This window comes from Stigmatopora argus, chromosome 14, assembly GCF_051989625.1.
Source record: "Stigmatopora argus isolate UIUO_Sarg chromosome 14, RoL_Sarg_1.0, whole genome shotgun sequence".
Taxonomy (NCBI): domain Eukaryota; kingdom Metazoa; phylum Chordata; class Actinopteri; order Syngnathiformes; family Syngnathidae; genus Stigmatopora; species Stigmatopora argus.
In genome coordinates, this window is record NC_135400.1 from 13647111 (window position 1) to 13668080 (window position 20970).

The 20970-nt window shown below is 44.3% G+C and overlaps 5 protein-coding genes across 7 annotated transcripts; 4 read left to right on the forward strand and 1 right to left on the reverse strand.

The window, feature by feature from the left end:
• The first annotated feature begins 261 nt into the window (after window positions 1-261).
• LOC144088159 (E3 ubiquitin-protein ligase TRIM35) lies at window positions 262-3576 on the forward strand. The gene is made up of 6 exons (XM_077618434.1): window positions 262-1066; window positions 1396-1491; window positions 1557-1787; window positions 2472-2494; window positions 2559-2671; window positions 2748-3576. The coding sequence occupies exons 1-6, from the start codon at window positions 689-691 to the stop codon at window positions 3284-3286; spliced, it is 1380 nt and encodes a 459-aa protein (XP_077474560.1). The 5' UTR covers window positions 262-688; the 3' UTR covers window positions 3287-3576.
• An 842-nt stretch (window positions 3577-4418) lies between these two features.
• On the reverse strand, window positions 4419-5798 carry LOC144088728 (G-protein coupled receptor 4-like). Its single transcript, XM_077619349.1, has one exon. The coding sequence runs from the start codon at window positions 5727-5729 to the stop codon at window positions 4797-4799; it is 933 nt and encodes a 310-aa protein (XP_077475475.1). The 5' UTR covers window positions 5730-5798; the 3' UTR covers window positions 4419-4796.
• A 2975-nt stretch (window positions 5799-8773) lies between these two features.
• Window positions 8774-11353, forward strand: anks4b (ankyrin repeat and sterile alpha motif domain containing 4B). Its single transcript, XM_077619801.1, has 2 exons — window positions 8774-9073; window positions 10075-11353. Exons 1-2 carry the CDS (start codon window positions 8913-8915, stop codon window positions 11195-11197), a joined length of 1284 nt encoding a protein of 427 aa, XP_077475927.1. The 5' UTR covers window positions 8774-8912; the 3' UTR covers window positions 11198-11353.
• Window positions 11354-11717: 364 nt separating this feature from the next.
• On the forward strand, window positions 11718-15908 carry LOC144089000 (kelch-like protein 24). 3 transcript variants are annotated; one of them, XM_077619798.1, is made up of 12 exons: window positions 11718-11826; window positions 12097-12357; window positions 12929-13063; window positions 13205-13396; window positions 13482-13625; window positions 13692-13878; window positions 13958-14104; window positions 14446-14574; window positions 14693-14869; window positions 14952-15098; window positions 15178-15343; window positions 15430-15908. In XM_077619798.1, exons 2-12 carry the CDS (start codon window positions 12118-12120, stop codon window positions 15572-15574), a joined length of 1809 nt encoding a protein of 602 aa, XP_077475924.1. In that variant the 5' UTR covers window positions 11718-11826; window positions 12097-12117; the 3' UTR covers window positions 15575-15908. The 3 variants fall into 3 exon arrangements, with proteins under 3 accessions (XP_077475924.1, XP_077475925.1, XP_077475926.1); XM_077619799.1 differs by having other exon boundaries at window positions 14464-14574; XM_077619800.1 differs by having other exon boundaries at window positions 14467-14574.
• Window positions 15909-16080: 172 nt separating this feature from the next.
• uqcrc2a (ubiquinol-cytochrome c reductase core protein 2a) lies at window positions 16081-20776 on the forward strand. Its single transcript, XM_077619874.1, has 14 exons — window positions 16081-16188; window positions 16710-16811; window positions 16892-17041; window positions 17125-17189; window positions 17266-17322; window positions 17398-17522; window positions 18332-18429; window positions 18543-18600; window positions 18675-18770; window positions 18856-19055; window positions 19122-19202; window positions 19301-19377; window positions 19978-20131; window positions 20218-20776. Exons 1-14 carry the CDS (start codon window positions 16156-16158, stop codon window positions 20299-20301), a joined length of 1380 nt encoding a protein of 459 aa, XP_077476000.1. The 5' UTR covers window positions 16081-16155; the 3' UTR covers window positions 20302-20776.
• The last annotated feature ends 194 nt before the right edge of the window (window positions 20777-20970 follow it).

A 20970-nucleotide genomic window follows, 5' to 3' on the forward strand; every position in this document is an offset into this window, starting at 1 on the left:
GTCAAAATACATGATTTTTTTAGTCATTTTATCACTTTTAAAGTACAACAAGTCTCAGAATTCCTTTGACAACATTGTTACGCTGTTGCTAATCAATGAATATCAATGAGTTCAATGAGTATCAATGAGAATGGATGCAGAAGACTAATGAAAAAAAAATGCCACGTGACGTTCCTATTGGTGCGTTCGGGCGGGACTCAGCGCTCTCACCACCCGTTTCCACATTTTAGCTCAGAGCCATATGCACCCATCATAAGAGCCGCATGTGGCTCCCAAGCCATAGGTTCCCTGTCCCTGCACTATACTCTACTTTACTACACTACCATATTTGGGCATTGCTGACCTAAAAACTCTTTTTTGGAGTCATTGAATTCATTCACGGCCTTTAAATTCATCTGAATCAACCTTGCAGCAAAACATTTATGTTTCAAAGGGAGTGCGTAATAAATCCAGCGCTCTGCCACGCGTGAAAACCTTGACGAGCATCCTGCGCGATCGCATTCCAAAGTTGTGCAAAGTAACCAGAAGGCTAGCAGCCAATGACGCTTCACTTCCTGCTTCTCAATAGCAGCCACATTTTTGTATTGTCGTCCAACTCGGCGACACCCACGCCGCCACCAGGCAGCGTACGACGTTCCCACGGGGTCCTGACCATGGGAGACTTCTAAAGGAGCTACTAAAGCGGACCATGTCGCTCTCGGAGGAGGACCTGACGTGCCCCATCTGCTGCGAGATCTTCACCGACCCGGTGGTGCTGTCGTGTAGTCACAGTTTTTGCAGGAAATGCCAAGAGCGCTGTTGGAAGAAGGGTCTTTTGGAGTGCCCCATTTGCCGCAAGAAGAGCTCCAAGTCCCACTGCTTCCCCAGCCTGACGTTGAAGAACATCTGCGAGGCCGTGCTGCAGACCCGAGAACTGGAGGAGACGCTGCTGTGTCCTCAGCACGGGGAGAAGTTTAAACTCTTCTGTCTGGTGGATAAGGAGCCCATCTGCGTGGTGTGTCAGTGCTCCAAGGCGCACAAGGACCACCCGTGCTCACCTGTGGAGGAGGCGGCACTCGACTGCCAGGTAAAACGCCTCCAAAAGTTGACACTAAAAAACTGGAAAAAAGGGGGCAACATTATTCTTCTTGAAAAGATATATATTTTAAAAAGGACCAGTTCTGGGGTCCTGGGTTCAAATCCAGGTCATGTTCATCTGACAAATCCAGGTCATGTTCATCTGACAAATCTGACACAAATTTCATTCTTTATTAATCCATTTTTGAAGCTCACCCTCATTTTCTGTAAATTCGCACACGCAGACAAACACCCGCTCATAGAATGTGGCTCATCTCGTCCGTCCGTCCGTCGTTACGTGGCTTGAAACACTTCCAAATGTTTGCTTTTATCTTTCAGGCTAAGCTGAACCAGTCCCTCAAGAGCCTGCAAGACAAACTGGACAGGCAAAAAACCACGCACAAGACCTCCGCCGACATTTTCCAGCACATCCAAGTGAGTCGGGTCACTCGTATCTCCATTTGAACTGAGGATTTGAACACAGAACCTCGCTTGTGCAGGAACAAGCGACGGAGACGCGACGTCTGATCCGGGTCCACTTCGAGGAGCTCCGTCAAATGCTGAGCCGGGACGAGGAGGCCCGTTTGGCGGCGGTCGAGAAGGAGGAGAAGGAGAAAATGGCGGCCGCCAAGCGCAAGTTCGACGACGTGGCGGCCGAGGCGCTCGTGCTGGCGGAGAGCGTCGCCGTGATTCGTCAGCTCCTCGAGAAAGATGACATCATAATGTTGAAGGTCAGCTGCACTGGAAAAAAACTGAATTGCACCATCAAATAAATGGGAAAAAACCCTTCATTTTTACCGTTAAAAGAACAACTAGCTAGCGTAAAATGACATTTTAACTGTTGCAGGACACAAATTAGCGTAGCATCTTTGTGCAATCTTAGTCATTGTTACCTCTTTTTGAATCCCTCTCTCACTCTCTGCGGCAGTCGAGCATGCTGACTACTGAGGCAATAGCCTAGCATGCTACTATATACAGTTCTCATGCGTAGTACTTAGCCCAACCTGTTTTAAATTAGCTCAGCAGTCAGCATGCTCAATGCTATGAAAAGAAAATGCATAATAATGTCATTTTACATGTCGAAAACAAATTTGGCACTCATAATTGGATGTTTTTTTGTACCATTTCATAATAACTCCATCAAAAACAACCCAACTTTTTTCCAGCAATTCTGGTTGTGACATCACAACCAAAATTGATGATCATTTCTAGCTTTTTAGAACTTGACTGGCTAGTACACGTCGACAAAATGACATAACGGCCCCACGACAACAAAGATATTTAAAAAAATATGAACGCTAGCATGCTAAAAATCTGCAGCTCATTCCAAGTGTGTCAGATTTTTTTCTTAGTGGGTGTGGCCAAGAGAACGACATTCTTTTTACGTGTTTAACTTAATTGTCTTTTCTTTGCAGAAGTTTAAAGCTCACCGAGACAGGTACACAATATTTTTTTACGGCTTGAACTGACGTATTACTGAGACGCATGTGTGGTGATGACAGTAACCCAGAACTGGACTCGGACAACATGTGGGGGGTCCTAATGGACGTCAGCGGCCATCTTTCTAATCTCAAGTATAGAGTGTGGGAGAAAATATTGGAAGATATCGATTACAGTAAGTGTGTCAGGAAAGATGGCGGATGCGAGTTGGCGTATTTAAAGCGACATACACCCCATTTCCTGCCTTTCAGCCCCCGTGACCTTGGACCCCAACACGGCCCACCCGTGCCTCATCCTGTCCGACGACTTGACTTCCTTTCGCTACAACGACCAGATGAAGTGTTACCCCGACAACCCGGAGCGCTTCCACATGAGCGCCGAGGTGGCGGGCGCCGGCGCGCTGGGTCCCGGCCGCCATCGCTGGGCGGTCGGCACGCGCGGCAATCGGGATTGGCTGCTGGGCGTGGCCTCGTCTTCCGTCCCCAGGGACGCCGAGGTCAACGCCAGGCCCGAGAACGGATTCTGGACGCTGTGTTTCAGGGACGGACAGGTCAAGGCCATGACCTCGCCACCGACCCCGCTCCAGACGCGAGGGGCGCTGGAGCGGGTCATAGTGGAGGTGGACTACAACCGGGGAGAAGTGACGTTCTGGGACGGCGAGGAGGACGCGCCGCTTTTTGCGTACAGGCACGACTTTGAGGAAAAGTTGCTTCCGTATTTTTACACGCAGAGCAGCCAGCCGTTGACAATCTTGCCGGAAAGAGTTCGGGTCACTGTGCTCAAGTCGTGAGTTGTTATTTATCACACTCATCTCAAAAGATTTTTATCTTTTGAGGGGGTTAACTTCTGGGAACCGCTTCGTCGCACTTTATCAGCACTTTTCGAGAATATATTGGGGGTTAAAAAAATTAAAGAAAAAAATGGGGGGAATATTTTCGAGTAAAATGAGCTAATTTGGGGTTCAAATGATCATTTATCAAGTTTTGCTACAAAGTCTTCAAGGATTGGTCAGTTTTCCAACAAAGAAAATGACCATATGACAACATACCTGTCAACCTCTGCCGATAACTGCCCTTATAAATGATTATGATTCCCCTTACAAACCCCCCAAAAAAACTTACAAACACCGTACGACTCGTACGAGTCGTACGGTGTTTGTAAGGTTTTTTGGTTGGTTTGTAAGGGGAATCATAATCATTTATAAGGGCAGTTATCGGCAGAGGTTGACAGGTATGTGACAAGCAAGCAAATACGTATATAATAATGTAACACTAATAATCCTAATAAGCAAAGTTGAATAGTTAAGGAAAGCATTTTTCCATATATTATAATGTAAAACTAATTATCCTAACAGTTGCTGAAAGTAATGAAGTATTTGATAATAATTTAGACCAAAAAATGACATTTTGTAACTTTCTAATACACACAACATACAAATGTACTGAAAGAGCCGTGCACAGGTGCAAGTAAAAAGGGGTAGCGAGCAATTAGGCTTGCTCGAATTTGATTGGCTAATTTAGTATCGGCGTTGCTAAAATGTTTGCTGCTTATCGGGTAGACATGTCCTGCTTTTATTGACATTTTTCTCCACTATTCTAAGTAAGAACAATTCTATTCTTTGTCATTTGAATTGAATTGAATGCTTTTATTGTCATTTTCAAAGTATAATGAGATTTAAACATTTAAAGAAGATTCATTATAATATATAATAGGGATGTCGTCCTTCCCTTTAATTCGAGTCAAAAGTGGAGGATTCAATTAAATGTTCAGTTGAATAAGAGGTTGATATATTTCTGAATATTTAAGGGTAACCAAATGCTAATGGTTAGCATGAATTTTATTGATGTACTTTTTGTGACCAATCGAATCATGCATTATATCGCTTTTGTACACATGAAGGCAAATGATTTTGATGAGGATCCTCGTGGTTAAGTTTGATTTATTTCACAAGGGACAGCACATATTTTTATTCATGTTAACGAGCATATATATGTAAAAATGTAGCCGAGGGCTAATTTCTATCTTTAGTCCCTTGTCGGTATATTCTACATTTATCGAGGTACAAGTACGAAATAATAAACAGTCATTTGTCCATGATATTCCATTTATGAGCACGGGTTAGCAAACAAATGAAATACAAATAGAAAAGTACAAACCTGGCGCTATAGGTCGTCTATAAAAACTGAATATAAAACGATATGCAAATCACGTTTAGCGGACCTACGGTGAAGAAACATCACGACCCGTCACAAAGTAAAACGGGGCGTGTAGATATATATATTTTTTTGATCCAATGATATTCAAGCGTTTTTCTGGTCGGACCCATTTGGCGCCGTTTTGGCTTTAACCTCAGCGGCGCAGGGGCAACACTTGCGCACCCACGCGTCTGGTAGGAAGGGGACCTTGTCCAGGCGCGACAGGTAGACCAGTGGTTGGATGGTGCTGCTGATGTTGAGGAAGGCGAAGCCCACCGGCTGCACGTAGCAGCGGAAGACGTCGGGCGAGTAGTAGTCCTCGAAGGGGAAGAGAGCCACGGGGGGGAGGTAGTTGACCACGATGATGCAGAGGATGGACAGCACGATCTTGAAGGCCTTCCTCTTCATGGGGTGCATGTCGTCCTTGCCCACGCCGCTGGACTTCTTCAGCGCCCACAGGATGCTGGCGTTGCACACCACCATCCAGGTGAAGGTGGCCAAGATCTCGCCCGTGAACACCTTCTCGAAGTCGGGGAGACCGCCCACCGTCTTGGCGGCCGAGTAGGCAAAGGTCAGCCCGAAGACCAGGGCGGTCAGGGCCAGACGTTGCTTCAGGCCGTTGAGGCGGCCGAACGCCAGCGGGAAGAGGACGGCCACGAAGCGGTCCAGGCAGATGCAGGAGAGGAAGAGCGGCCCACTGGTGTCCTTCACCCCGTAGGAGAACTTGAGGGCTGACCACACCTCCTTGCTCTGCCAGTGGTAAAGGTTGAGGAAGCTGATGGGCGTCATGGAGCCGAAGTAGGCGTCCATGAAGGCCAGCGAGCCCAGGTAGATGTCGGAGGTGGACGGGTCTTTGCGGTTGCGCACCAGCAAGGCGATGACCAGGATGTTGGCGGGGATCCCCACGGCCACGTTGATGCATTGCAGCGTCAGGTCGAAGAGGATGCCCTCCACTTGCGAGTCGCAGCCGTCAAACACGCTAAAGGCCTTCACCGTGGCGTTGTCCCGCGCCGTCGCGTTCGTCCGCCAGCTGGACATGGCGCCGTTCTCTGATATTAGGACACGAAAGACACAAATTGTTCAACTGTGAGAGTCAAAACCTACGCCGAAAGCAGTATAAAAACAATCCAATCTGCCAAATTACCTTTTTAAATATCATTTATGTTGTGTTTTTAATGGGCTCTGATGAATTTGAGTGTGGTTTACAGAATATATATAAGAACGAAGTATACACAAAATATGATAAGAAGCAAAGAGAAGTATTTATTTTGGCTATGAGCCACATCCGGCTCGAGAGCCACGTGTTCACCACCCCTGTATTAGGAGAAGAGAGCAGTTGTTGGGGGGGGGGGGGGGGGGGGGTGCAATATTATCTATAACTCCGATTAACAGCTGACTAAGGGGATTATAAGCACTTGAAAATAGTAACACTAGCTATTTGGAACAGTCATTTATTCCACTTTGTCCATAGGGGATTACAATCCCAGTCTATTTGGAAGGAATTGTGATCAATTCCAAATAGCAGTCAATGTTAGCCCACATTTTTCAGGTGGTTTTTGTAAACTGTTCCTAGCAAGTGACCCAAATCCAGAAAATATGGATTTTGGTATCGACTGTATTGCCTTAATGAAGTGGAATATAAAATAAGTAATACATAGCAGAAAAGGTGAACATGTTTAGGTTTGCTAATACAACTTTTTTGTGTAGTTTTCTATGAAACTGTCCATTTCAGTTTTCCTGTCCATTGCAAAAAGGCTAAAAGAAATGATTTAAAATACAAAAGGTGAAGTATAAAAGCGCAAAATTACGCAGATTTGCGTGGAAATGTGCCGTTGAGAATAAACACTTTCCAAACACGGCGAGGGATTCTGGCCTCGGGCTGTTATCTTGTTATTGTGACTGACGCCGGCCCTCCTTCGGAGACCCGGCGGCCTGTTTTCAGGGACGTCTCGGTCCCCGGGGAGGACCGCTGTGTCAAACTACGCCCATTTGGAAAGGAATAAAAGGACCGGCGTCGCCACGCGGATGGCGACGTTGCACGTTTTAAAGACGGATTTGGATGGCTTTCGTTGGCGTGTTGGATTTTTGGGGACGATGGAGAACAAAAATCAATATCTGTCTTTTGCTTTTTAAGAAATGTCAGAAATTGGCTCCACCCACAAGATTCCTCGTATGTTCCCTCGGTGGATGGTGGGTCCTCAGGTTGGCTTATTACGTCTCTCTTGGGACCAATCACGTCGAAGGGTGATCCCCAAAGACGACATAAGGAGTCAATTGTAATTTTAGGACAAAGAAAAAAATGTAGGAGTTGTGGCTTTTAACTGAATGCGAACCGAAAATGCCATATTTTGATGATAATATAATGTGCATTTTTCTGTTACCGTTTATTCAGAATTATACTTTATCTCAGAACATTTTACTTTATTTGAATGGGAATCTAAGTTTTGTTTTGGCTTTTTTGGGTAAATAAAATAAATGACATTTGTGCCACCATATATTATTTTAAAATCACATTTGAAGTACTGTTTTATATACTGTATTGTGTCTTATTTTGGCAACAGCAACTATGATTTAATAAACTTTTAAATGCATGATACATATATACTGGTCCTGTTTTAGTGTTCTACATTAACAACAATATTAAATACTAATATCAATCATTTATTATTTGCCAATAAATGTTATTATTTAAAAAAGGGATGAGTTGGCATATATATAATGGTTGTGTAAAATAATTTATAGCCAATCAAGAAGTACCTTGGCTTTTGAGATATGTGAGTCCATATTAGTATATTCATACAGTATTATTAATTTCCCAGTTCATAATTAGAACAATTCAAATTAACACGCTGTGAGTAAAACTTGATTATTCTTAAAAGCAATAAACAATGAGACACAAACAACATTTGTAGGCAGGATAGATGGATTAATTATTCATTCATCTGGAAGAGAAGGAAAAAAAACTACAAAGCTGTGATTATTATTAGTATTATTTTTTTAAGTTTATACTCACCGGTTTGAACTGGAGTCGTTTGCGGATTGCAAAATTGTCCTCCAATGTCTCGGGGTTTCCTCCCTCTTATAAAGGTTGACCGTCAGGGAGGATCTTCAATGTCACCTATTTCACCAACAGCGTTGTGTCAACATCCTTCGCTGCCATTGACGGCGATTTGTTACCATCTGAAAAAGGTTTCAGGAGACTTCATTTTATATCATTTATAAGTGCAATGTGGTTGTAAACTGCACACAGGGATAGGCTCCAGCACCCCCCGCGACCTAATGAGGATAAAGCGGTTCAGAAAATGGGATGAGAAGAAGGTATTAAATGGAATTTCATATTGTATAATCTTCTTACATGGGTACTGCAATTCCTATATATATAAAGAGGTGTATTTTTATTTAAATAATTTGAAATGAATGTATAATGAGATTAAATGAAAATAATACATATAAAAAATTAAAAATTAGTAGTACTCGTAGTAGTAGTAGTGATGGTGGTGGTACTAGTAGTAGTAGTAGTAGTGGTGGTGGTGGTGGTGGTGGTGGTGGTGGTGGTACTAGTAGTAGTAGTGGTAGTAGTCGTAGTGGTAATAGTAGTAGTGGTGGTAGTAATAGTAGTAGTAGTGGTGGTATTAGTAGTAGTAGTGGTAGTGTGAGTGGTAGTAGTAGTAGTAATAGTGGTAGTGGTAATAGTAGTAGTAGTGGTGGTGGTATTAGTAGTAGTAGTGGTAGTGTGAGTGGTAGTGTGAGTGGTAGTAGTAATAGTGGTAGTGGTAGTAGTAGTAGTAGTAGTAGTAGTAGTAGTAGTAGTAGTAGTAGTAGTAGTAGTAGTGGTAGTGGTAGTGGTAGTGGTAGTAGTGGTAGTAGTAGTGGTAGTAGTAGTAGTAGTAGTAGTACCTAAATTAAATACAAAGTGGAAGAAAATAAACATCAGTAAAATTGGAGTCAATAATAGGTAAACAAAAATGATTTTAGAATGAAAATCAAGAGGAATTTTATTTTTTAAATGTGAGAATTACACCTAATTGTTGTGATCGCTCATTTTCTGGCACATGTGAGCTTTTCGATTCTTTTAGGGCCGGCCCAAAGCTGGCTAATTGGCAAATAATGGGACGGCCTGAATGTGGACTTTGCCACTGTTTTATGGCTGTGAGCAGCTGACATGCCGACCGACGACGCCCTGGCTCTGCTCACTGCGAAGAATCGGCAGACAGGACGACCATGTCTCGATACCACAAGGCGGCCATCGATGGTTACTTGGATCTTTTGAAGGAGGCCACCAGGAAAGACTTGAACTCTCCGGATGAAGATGGCATGACGCCCACCCTGCTGGCCGCCTTTCACGGACACGTGGACGCGCTACAGCTCATTTGCAGCAGAGGGTGAACATTCTGCCTTTTTAAACCAGGAACACTCTTTGCAAGCACCTCATTGGCACATTCGAGAAAACGCTCGAAACCAAGCAAACCTAATCGACCGGTTAAATCAATTCATCGCACGATTATTTCTTGGATTAATCGCAACCCCGGCGTGATTTGATTCTAGGAATTTGTCCAAAACCAAAGAAAAAATATCCGACGTTTGTGGAAGGTTTCTGATGTTCCAGGCTAGCGGAAAAAAACAAACAAAAGAACCTTTCTCTCACGACTGAACCCCCCCCTCATCTCCGACCCTCATTGAACACCACAAAAGAGCCTGGTCGCTAACTAGCACACATTTTTTTCACTCATTATCTTCCCATAGATGGTTAGCTAGGCTTGCTACTAAAATCATTTGGTCATAAATAATTAGCGCTATGTTTATGACACGCAGGACTTTTATTGCCGGGACACACCTGTACAGGACTTTACATCTTAATGCCTTACTTATTAGTACTCTTTTCTATGTGTGGTTTGTGAATTTAAAAAAATGGCTTAAAGAAGTGCAGATTGCCACACGAAAAAAGCGGAAAACCACAAAAAGCTTACTGTTAAATTCAAAACAAACTACTAAGAGATTACAAACCATTGTGAAAAGTACGTATGCGACAATATATTTCTTACCCTCCAAATAGGATTCGAATTATCGCTGTGGCAGTCAAACGTGCTGACCGCTGAGCTAACTGTCCAGTTTAGTTACGGATGCCAAAATTTAAGTTCTATGGGTGTAACGTTTTTCTGACTTTAATTAAGTTATCTAATTTAAATCTAATCTAAAAGCACAGCACTTATATCCATCAACCAACTTCGTCATTATACGCTTGACTGCCACTTGAAAATGGCTACATGCTAACTCCCCAGTCCCAGAACTGTGAGGTCAACGTGCTAACCACTCATCCACCACTTGGTGTGTTATTTTTATGGTATTTTTAGCATGATGTTGAAAATGTATTTTTGTTCAACAGGGGGGATCCCAACAGAAGCGACATTTGGGGAAACACGCCACTTCACCACGCCGCCGCCAACGGTCACATGAACATCCTCAGCTTCCTGGTTAGCTTTGACGCTAACCTGTTCTCGCTGGACAATGACTCCCACACGGCCATGGACGTGGCCGCCTCTCGGGACCGCATGGACTGCGTGCGCTTCCTGGACGCCGCCGCCTCGCGGCAGACCAACCAGAACCCCAAGAAGGTTGCCAGGTTGAGGAAAGAAGCCGGAAAGGAAGCAGAGAAACGGGTGAAACTTTGCGAGAAGGTGAAGAAGCGACACCAAAGCAAGATGGATAAGATGTACCGTGGGCCGGACGCGGCCGGCGCCGGGTCCGGTTCGGATGCCGGCGATTCGTCGCTTTCGTCCGGCACGGTGAGCGGCGTCAACGAGCAGTTCTCCAAACTCATTGCCTCTGAGAAATCTGGCTCGCTGACCTCCAGGGTGAAAGGCACGTTGCAGATGAAGCTAGGGAAGAAGGACAAGGGAACCGTGCAGAAACCCGCTGGCGACGACAACGTCATCTTCCTCAAGCAGGAGAACGCGGCGTCGGGGAATCCCGAGTTTTTGGATGTTTTCAACGAGCAGGACGAGAGGAGCCTGGAAGAAGAAGAAGAAGAAAACGAGGCCGACGACGGAGGCCCGGGGGAATCGGGCCCCATCAAGCAGTCCATCTTCAACAGGCCCGGCCTGGGCGGGCTTACCTTCATGAAAAGGATGAGCCTGGAGACGGAGGACGTCCTGAATGACAAAAACCTCGGCTACCTTGTTCAGAACCAAAACCTGGAGGCAGAAGAAGACCTCTCGGCTTTAGAGGGGAATGCTAACGTCCCGTGGGAGCAAGACGACCTGGGCCTGGACGACGACGAGGACGAAACGTCCCCCCTGGACGGCTTCTTGGCGTCCATCTCCTTGTCCGAGTTTTCCATGGCGTTCACCAAGGAGCACTTGGACCTGGAGGCGCTTACGCTCTGCTCAGACGAAGACCTGAAGGGCATTCGCATCCAGTTGGGACTTCGGAAGAAGATCTTGGACGCCGTTGCGCGTCGCAAAAAAGCCTTGGAGAACCCAGGTGCCATGGGAGAGAGCTCCTTGTGATCACCTCAACAAAAGATGACTCTCGCAAATGGTGTGTTTGTGTCTGCCATTGGAAAGGGCATAAATGGAATGTACCCCTTTTCAAACTAGAGAAGAAATGTTGTTTCCGGTGTTTCATGACTTGATCGATGAAGAATTCATATTGGGGGCAACTTTGCATTAAATAAAATGTCACTTATGTGAGTCAAATGATTTTACTTGCCATATAAAAATGACTTTGTAGCACCGTTTAATTAATTTTTAGCTCTTATTAGCAATTAAGTCATGAACATCATGCATTATCAACATCAAAATTCATTATAAAAACAAATAACAATAATAAAAGTAGGTCATATTGCCCAGCACTACGAAAAATATATACATCCACCTGTTAGTAATTTTTAACAACACAAGATATTGAATCTTGTGCCTATATAAGCCTTTAGTAAAAAAAAAACAACACTCGAAATTAGTTAATACATTTTCAATGCAAAATACGTATTGTGTTTCACCATCTTTTTCTGCCGCTGGGTGGCAGTGTTTACTCGCCCAACAACACTACAAAACGAACAAGAAACAGGACAAAGCTTTGGAGTTCACCTGCGACGGTTAAAAGTATTGTTTATCACTACTGCCTGCTATGCCAACAGGTAATTCGACTCTTTTATTATTAAAGTCGCAATATCAGCACTCTCTTCGCCATTAAAACCTCGGGCAAACGATAACCAGGTCGTTCAACCAGCTGTTGAACTCTTACGGTTCCTCTGCTAATTTAAACCCAATTAGTGAGCCCTCAACATTAGCCAATCTGTTGTCGTCGCCCTTTTCGCTCTTAAAATGGAATATTTCTCGTGAATACAACGAGTTTACACCATTGACGAGTTTGTTTTCTTTTCTATCTATCTCGTTTGGACTCGCAGATTTTGTTGCCGGCTTCGTAAATGTCTGAATTTGTGGCTGCCGACAACCAGGGTGAGAGCAGCTGTCTCTCCGCCCCGACGTCACCAGGTGCAGGTGGAGAAGACTACCTGTTTGTGGAATCCCGGCACCCCAACACAGTCCTGCAGGGTCTCAACGCCCTGAGACTCGACAACTCCTTCTGTGATGTGACCCTGTGCTGCGGTGGACAGGAGTTTCCCTGCCACCGCATCGTCCTGGCATCCTTCAGCACCTACTTTCAGGTGCACATACCTGTCAACTTCTACGGTTTTCCCATGTTTCATACGTTTTTGTATCATTTCAAATTGTGTATGCTGTATAATGACCTTTGTACGGGATTTTTTAAGTACGTACAATCTTGCTTTACCCATCTCGGCTCTAATCCGGATCGTCTCGGTCATTGGTAGCAGACGAAAATGTCATCGTCGAGTGCCAATATTGTCAAGCTTTAAGCATGATATGCACAAGCATATTCCCCTTTTACACACCCGCCTTTTCACCATTTAAATATAGCGCGTCAGCAAGCAATGTACCCAGATATTCAAGCTGTCTGCGTCATACAACGACATCTACAGAACCTTGAAATTAGTGCATACTGATTGGGCACTCTGTCCACTTTGGAGAAAATGTTAGACTTTTAAGTGCGCCCTATGCAAGTAAATGTACTTTTTTATCGCTTAATAAGGGACATTTCAATTATGAATAAGGGGAGCAATTGGCCGAGGTTGACAAGTATGAGTTAAGTTCCTCTGAGACGTACCGCCTCACTAACCATGTTTTTGTTTTGTTTTTGTGGACCTCGCCGGCAACCAGACCATGTTTAAAACAAACCTAAAGGAGTCCAAGCAGGGTCGTGTCGCTATCAATGGAGCTGAGCCACAGATGATTGGCATGCTGGTTAGCTACGCTTACACGTCGGAGGTCTATATCACTAAAGCAAATGTCCAGGTAGGTTTTCACCTTCTACCTGGTGTTTATTTTATATATTTTTTTAAGTTTTAAGCTTCATGTAACTTGCTTTAACACCTTGGGGCCATTTCATGAAGCAGGATTGTTACCAAGCTTTTTTTTTTTTTTTTTTTTGTGCAGGCAATGCTGGCCGCAGCTAATCTGTTGGACGTGATGGCCGTGCGAGATGCCTGCTCTTGTTTTATGGAGCGTCAAATGGACGAGACCAATTGCGTGGGGATCCACTGCTTTGCTGAGGCCCATTCCTGTAACCTCCTGGAGAAAAACAGCATGGACTACATCTTGAAGCATTTTAGCACTGTTTGTCTCCAGGTACAAGGCTGATGATAGATGTACATAGCGTGCAGTTCGATCATTTGAATTCTACTAGGATTTATGTTTAAAATCTCTCCTACAGGAGGAGTTCTTGACCTTGTGTGCGGACAAGCTCATTGAAATCCTGGACAGCGACGATCTTAATGTGGCCAAAGAGGAGTGGGTGTTTGAAGCCGTCATGCTGTGGCTAAATAAATGCCCGACCCGCAAGCACAACTTTGAGAAGGTCAGATTTGGAAAGGGTTTAGGGCCATTAATCGCAACAGATACCCAATATTTTATCTGTTTTCAGGTCTTGGAGTACATCCGCCTGCCCCTCATCTGCCCCTACTACCTCCATGACGTAATTGAGTCTCACGACGTGATAAAGGACAACCCAGTGTGCCAGAAGCTCATCTCCGAGGCCAAAGACTACCTGCTGCTAAAGGACCGCCGAAGGGAGCTCTACAACTCCCGGGTACGGCCGCGCCGATCCACGGGTCAGTATTTGATCATTTAAGACCCCCGTGAGAGTCATTTCCCATTTGGAATTAAATGAATCGTACCCTGTTCCCGCAGAGACTTTGGAAGTCATCATAACAGTCGGCGGGGAGGACGATAAAGTGGTGCTGTGCAGCATGCAGAGCTTCAATCCCTTGACCAATGAGTGGCGGGAACACGCTTGCCTGCCGTTTGCTGTGAGCAAACACGGTCTGGTGGTGTCAGGTGGGCTGAGGAAATTGTCCTCCAAATTAACTTTTTTTTTAAGCGTAAATAGTCGGCATGGTCAATGGCGAGTACAGACGCTCCCCTACTTACGAACATTCGAGTTACGAACAACGGTACATACGAACATGTCTGCCTTCAATATACTTATATAGGCCTTAAACATAAATTGTAATACAAAATATAGCACTGAGCAACTTACGAACAAATTCACCTTACCAACAATCGTTCGGAACCTAACTCGTTCGTAAGTAGGGGAGCGTCTGTACTTGCGCATTTAATCCTAACCCTAACCCCGATTTCACCATGCCATATTATGTGATTTCTTGTCTCGTGCGTAGACTCGCTTTTGTACATAGCAGGAGGCGAATTTCCCGACGGCTCGGCCAGCAGGGAAACGTGGCGCTACGACCCGTGCTTCGACAGCTGGATGGAAATGGCTTCCATGAGCGTTCCCCGCTCTGAACTCGGTGCGTCCTGAGGTTGGGATGTCATGGACTTCTCGCACATACGCCACACACCGGCGTTTCATTGTTGCGTATTTGTGGTTAAATCTATTTTTTATATAACTTGACTCTTTCCTTGCAGGCCTGGTGATGCTAGACGGTTTAATTTACGCCGTGGGCGGCTGGGAAGGCGGCTCTCGTCTCGCCGCGGTGGAGTGCTACAACCCTCACACCAACGCTTGGGAGTTCACGGGCTCCGTCAAGATGGGCGTCACGAGTCCCGCCGTTGTGGCGCTGGACGGTCTTCTTTACGTTACCGGTAGGAAACGTCACGGATAGAGCGAAAGACTGAACTAAACCTCTTCAAACGAAATGGTCCAACATGTGCGTTTCTCTTTTAGGGGGCGCCGTTATGGAGGACGGCGATGGCTCAGATCTCACACAAGTATTCAACCCTAAAACGGACACGTGGACGGAGGTCGCGCCCATGCAAATTCCCCGTTCCGGTTCGGCAGCTTGCACGCTGAAGGGCAAGATATACGTCATAGGTACAGCGGAAACGGATTGGACGTCTATTGCCGTCGATAGCGGTCCAAAACCTCCCTGTTCAAATGCTTTTGACTTCAGGTGGATGGCACGCGACGAAGGAAAACACCGACAAGGTGGAGTGCTACGACCCCAAGACCAATCAGTGGACCATGTGCGCCCCCATGAAAGAACGACGCTATAGACCGGGCGTCGCCGTGGTGGATGGAAAGATCTACGTTCTGGGAGGAGAGGAAGGATGGGATAGGTGAGGTCTAAAAAAAAAAAAAAAAAAAAATCTACGCCACCGTCTCTTTCTGTCCCGCCAGCCTAACACCCGGCCCCCCTGTTTAGATATCACGACACGATCGAGAGGTTCTGCGACGTGACCGACACGTGGGAAATTGTCGGCGAGATGCTCACCAGTCGCAGCTGGCTCGGATGTGCGTCCCTAATGCTGAGGAAGGACTTTATAGCGCAGTCGGACATATGTCAATAAGTAGCTAAGGCACGTGGGGATTGACTTAATGAACTGAGAGCTGATTTTTTTTAGTGCTGGGTGACCTAGATATTTCAATTGTGATACTTTTGGGATGGCCTGCTGACATTGTATGGCGGGAAAAAGATGCTGTATGAATCCAACTGTGAAAAGGCTTTGCTAATGTGCCCATGCCCAGGAAATGGAATGTACTTTATATTGAAGTTTGATTTGAAGTTATGTACATTAACTTCGTGTTGACTGTATTTTCTAATGTCTCATATGTAATTATTAAAGAAAAATGTTTAATTCTCTTTGGGAAAATAAATCCAAACTTTTTGTACATCCGACAACATTTAATCGATGTATTTTTTGGGGAAAACCACTCTGTACTTCTAGTGCATTAATGGAAACCAGAGAACGTCCACCGACGCAAGATGGCGGCTACTTACTTACGCTAGCCACTCCATCTTGAGTTGTCTGACCTTGTATCTGTGCCATGTACTTTTTATATGTTGTCTGTGGATGCCGTAAGGAATTGTGGGAAGTGACGTCCCTGTCCGCCATATTTGTCGTGTCCCGGCAGGACGAGATTGGAAGTCATGAGAGGAATTCGCCCTTTAAACAATCTCTCTGTGAGTGATGTTTTCCTATTTACGTCATTACATCGCTTCTGTTAATTCGGAGTATCATTTTATGTAGTTGGTTTACAAGACTAAACGTGACCTTGTAATTTTCTAGTAAGTAGTTAGCTCAGCGGCTAGTTAGCTCGCCAGGAATCTTTATTATTGCGGCGTTTTGTGAACTATATCTTTACACATAATATCCATTATTCATTAGCTTTCAAATTCACTTTTTGCCATTATGTCACTAAAAATGTGCTACATTCTAAGTTTTTTTTAACGAATTCATTCTTCTGAAGGTCAAATGACCTTTTCTGAGCTGTTTTCCACATCCCCAAATATAAAATGTTGCATAAAGCATATATAGAAACACTAATTGTCTAATTCGACCTTCTGCAACTAACCTCACTGGCGTTGGAAGATACCATCTCAATTATTCCACATCCCACACCGAACAGTAATCTAAGATGTGTATTTTCTAGCAAGATGTTGCTGTCAATCACAGTTGTGTTTTTTTGGGTTACATTTTTCAGAAACGGTACTATGCTGCTTCCAGGCCAAACGAAGCGCTGACCGAGGCCTACGCAGGACACAAGTCGCCTGCCGTATCACTTCCCGCGCCTCAAAATGTCCAGGTGGGTGCTTTTTATCTCCACATTTGAGTTAACTTTCCCCGACCTACATTAAAAAAAATAACACCACATCTCTGTTTTAGGTATCCAAACTTCCAAACGGCTTGGTCATCGCCTCCCTGGAGAATTATGCCCCGTTGTCGAGCGTGGGCGTGTTTGTCAAAGCGGGGAGTCGTTACGAGACTGCGGAGAACCAGGGTGCCGCTCACGTGTTGAGGCTGGCTGCCAATATGGTCATTTCCCATTTTTGTATCGTCACACAGATGCCGGCCAGAAAAATTATCTTAAAATGTTGAATTCTTTTTTTATGTTGCAGACTACTAAAGGTGTTTCTGCCTTCAAGCTTTGCCGTGGTATTGAAGCACTTGGCGCCAGCCTCAGGTCGGTGCTTCTCATACTTTCTTTTAAATACTTGCACAAAAATTAGATGTATAATGCGTGTTGTTTTGGTCTGCAGTGCTACATTATCCAGGGAAACCATGGTCTACACGGCAGAGTGCTTTAGAGATGACCTGTAAGTATGAAAGCTCTCTGAGGAGGGATGCTGTGCCGTATGTTGACATATTTGTATTTTTGTATGTGTGTTCAGAGATAATATTTTGGAGTATTTGGTCAATGTGACCACGGCGCAGGAGTTCCGGCCTTGGGAAGTGAATGACCTAACTTCCAGGGTGAATGTAGACAAGGCTCGGGCAGGGCAGTCTCGTCGGATAGGTCTGTACCAAATGGTTTTATGATCATATTTAAAAAATAAAAATAAAATACTCCCTTTTTGATGCATTTTAGGGCTGAATGATAGTGGATAAAAGTGACATTGCAACTTTTTGAGGATAGCGATCTATATTGCGATTTTAAAAATTAATGTTTGCATAAAAATACAGAATTATTTGATAGCGCCCCCCCCCATCTCTTCAATAAACAAATTAACATCAACACAGTTGCAGTCAGACTGAAGTCACAAAAGTGCTTCCGTATTTTGCTGTTTAATATACCACCCATTTAATATACCCGGGTATATTAAACGGCAGGGGTATATTAAATGGCGCACAAATGGGAAGGTACGATCCACTACGCACTCTTTATGCCGTGACGGGGTGCATCAATGTTTTGCAGACTAAAACTACTTACTGCTCAGGTTAAAACTACTTACTGCTGAATAAAGCCTGACTTGGAATTTTAATGTAACTTAAGTATCTATAATTATGCCCCCATGAACACCATACAAATCTTGCCAAAAAAGCTGAGTTGCCGTTTAATATACCCGGTTACATTAGACAGCGCACAAACGGGAGGCAAAAATCATTCAATACACCCGAGTATATTAAACAGCAAAATACGGTAAGCAAATTTCATGATGAGTTAGATAGCAACAAACATAAATTAGCCACAAGGAGGTTTAAAAAACTAAACGTGGAGGTTTATATAGGCCGAAAAATAGTCACTCAATTTTTGACAGCATTTCTGGTTCCTACAGCATGTAGTAATGCCTAATGCGTATTTTGAAATGTGCCTTTTTGTTTCAGGTATAATTGAGAAGTTGCATGAAGCTGCTTACAAAAACGCTCTTTCCAACTCATTGCTCTGTCCGGACTTCATGGTTGGCAAGGTGTCTCCCCAGCAAGTATGAATCTTTTTGTTTCTAAAAACATAATATGGTTTGGGGATCATTTTTTTCTGTTGAATTTATTGAATTCAAGGGAAGACTTACTCACCCATGTTGTCTTCCACGTGTAGCTGCACTCATTTGTGGAGGACCATTTCACGACCAGCAGGATGGCTGTTGTTGGCCTAGGTGAGTTGTTGCTTTTTCCTTTTTTTTTTGTGACTGGTCATTTCTTATTCTGCTTCACGTCTGGTGGCCTTCAGGTGTCAATCACTCTGACCTGAAGGAGCTAGGTGAGAGGTTCCTCAGCGTGCGCGGTGGGTCGGGAGCTCCGCTAGCAAAGGCGTCTTACCGTGGCGGTAAGCGGACCGCAAAAAGAAATCGCCCGTCTAAAACGGTCAACGTCCCTGAAACGTAACCTCTCACTTATTCCATTCCTCGTAGGCGAGCTTCGCGTTCAGAACAAAAATGACACGGTCCACACCATGGTCGTCAGCGAAGGCGCCGTGGCGGGCAGCGCGGAGGCCAACTCGTACGTCGTGCTGCAAAGGATCTTGGGAGCCGGGTCACATGTTAAGAGGGGTGCCGGTATCGGCAGCAAATTAAGCCAAGGGGTCGCCAAGGCAACCAAGCATCTTTTTGAAGTAAGATAAACCTTGGCTTGTTAAGTATGGATGTTCCAATTAATTATTTTCTTGCTTTTCTTCAAGGTTTCTGCTTTTAACGCGTTCTACTCCGACTCGGGTTTGTTTGGCGTTTACAGCATCTCGCAAGCCAACACAACAGGGGATGTGAGTACACACACACACACACACACACACAAATACGGATTGAGAAATTTAAGACTGCAGATCACCAAACAGTCTTTTTTTGGAATCACCTCGTGCAGGTGATTCGAGCGGCCATTGCCGAAGTGGGAGCTGTAGCCCAAGGTGCCGTGACGGCAGATGACGTCGCCAGAGCAAAGTGAGTTGGGGGCAAGATTTGAAGCCAAAGAGGTTATGTGGAGTGTTGCAATAGCTTGAAAAAATGCACCATATCAACCAATGTTATGATTTCAAGTCATGGATAAGGTCGATTTTCACAACATGGTTCAGTGCGCTGATGGCCATCTTGCTATTCATGATATGCTTTAAAATATATTTATACATTCCAGCAATTTTGAGACATGAAAAATATATTTCTACCGTGTTCTACTTAAAAAAACGTCTCAAAAGGATATTGTAGTTGCAACCCAAATCCTGGTTAAATAATTGAACTGCATGTGCATACTAAAGTCAGCCACAGGAGGGCAGTATTACACATAGAAACATGCAACACAGCTTTAACAATGAACACCTAGTCAACTAAGCTGCAATATTTGTCATTTTTATTTTTTTACAATGCTTGGGGTAAAAAATCAAAAGTGTAAAGGTTTGTAATTAACCACTCTTAAAAATATTCCGGACACAAGACAAAAATTGGCCGTGCACTTGTCCGTTATAGATCAAAATACTACTGTATATTTGGAGCCCTGTTCTGCGATACTGCAAATACATTAAATTGCAAGCTGTATTTTCTGTGCAGGACTCAAGCCAAGGCGGATTATCTGATGTCAATTGAAAGCTCCAGCGGCCTAATGGCGGAGATGGGCGCACAGGCTCTGGCGGGCGGAACGTATCAGGCGCCCGAGACCATCCTACAGGCCATCGAAGCTGTCACTCAGGATGACGTGGTCAAGGTGAGTCACTTTTCATTAGAAAGAAGAAGAGAAATGCTTTATATTGGTGCCAATCTTTAAATCCACTACAAATCTTTCTTTTTCAGGCTGCAAGGAAATTTGTGGATGGCAAGAAGACCATGGCCGCGAGCGGACATCTGATCAATACCCCTTTTGTGGACGAGTTATGAAAACCATTCATTTTTTCCCCCCAAAACTTGACGGCCATAGGCGTCCAATCTCTTCAAAATGGATTGCACGTTTATCGCCGTCAATGGTAACGATTGACTTAAATAATGAGGACTTTAAGGTCACAGTTTCCTGTGGTGATGTCACCAGTCTTCTACAGTCCCAGTTGATGGCCATGTTGCTTCTATGTTTTTTTGTCTGTGAATAGCTGTGTAAATTAAACATTATGAAACTCAGCCAAGCGGTACTTTTATCATTTAAATCAATAAATCTACCTCTCAACACCTGTGGGGAGTCAAACGCATTTGACTTGCATCTAAAGTTGACTCACGATTCGATTTTTTTTCCTCCAGAGAGGGGTGAATTCATTGGAGTGGATAATTAAATGCAGATTTCGGTTGACAGAAATGTGACAGAATTTTTCCCCAATGTGCAACTGCATACATTATCATAAAATAAAGATGTGCTAAATGCAAACTGCTTACAGTATTTAAAAAAAAACTGGCTCATGTTTTATCTGTAACTCGGAGTTCCATCTCATCTTTTGAACTGCTTTATCCTCACTGAGATCGTGGGGGGTGCTGGAGCCTATCCCAGCTGACTTCGGGCTCAGGGAGTTTATTTAACTAAAATTGCTTAAAATAGTTGAATGAAATCCATTTATTCAATCT

Coding starts and splice junctions, on each gene's coding strand:
- anks4b (XM_077619801.1), top strand. CDS start 8,913: ATGTCTCGATACCACAAGGCGGCCATCGATGGTTACTTGGATCTTTTG. Junction 9,074..10,074: donor CAGCTCATTTGCAGCAGAGG/GTGAACATTCTG, acceptor TTTGTTCAACAG/GGGGGATCCCAACAGAAGCG.
- LOC144088159 (XM_077618434.1), top strand. CDS start 689: ATGTCGCTCTCGGAGGAGGACCTGACGTGCCCCATCTGCTGCGAGATC. Junction 1,788..2,471: donor ATGACATCATAATGTTGAAG/GTCAGCTGCACT, acceptor TTTTCTTTGCAG/AAGTTTAAAGCTCACCGAGA. Junction 2,672..2,747: donor ATTGGAAGATATCGATTACA/GTAAGTGTGTCA, acceptor CCTGCCTTTCAG/CCCCCGTGACCTTGGACCCC.
- LOC144089000 (XM_077619798.1), top strand. CDS start 12,118: ATGTCTGAATTTGTGGCTGCCGACAACCAGGGTGAGAGCAGCTGTCTC. Junction 14,105..14,445: donor ACACGGTCTGGTGGTGTCAG/GTGGGCTGAGGA, acceptor TCTCGTGCGTAG/ACTCGCTTTTGTACATAGCA. Junction 14,575..14,692: donor CGTTCCCCGCTCTGAACTCG/GTGCGTCCTGAG, acceptor CTTTCCTTGCAG/GCCTGGTGATGCTAGACGGT.
- uqcrc2a (XM_077619874.1), top strand. CDS start 16,156: ATGAGAGGAATTCGCCCTTTAAACAATCTCTCT. Junction 19,203..19,300: donor AAGCCAACACAACAGGGGAT/GTGAGTACACAC, acceptor CACCTCGTGCAG/GTGATTCGAGCGGCCATTGC. Junction 19,378..19,977: donor GATGACGTCGCCAGAGCAAA/GTGAGTTGGGGG, acceptor TTTTCTGTGCAG/GACTCAAGCCAAGGCGGATT.
- LOC144088728 (XM_077619349.1), bottom strand. CDS start 5,729: ATGTCCAGCTGGCGGACGAACGCGACGGCGCGGGACAACGCCACGGTG.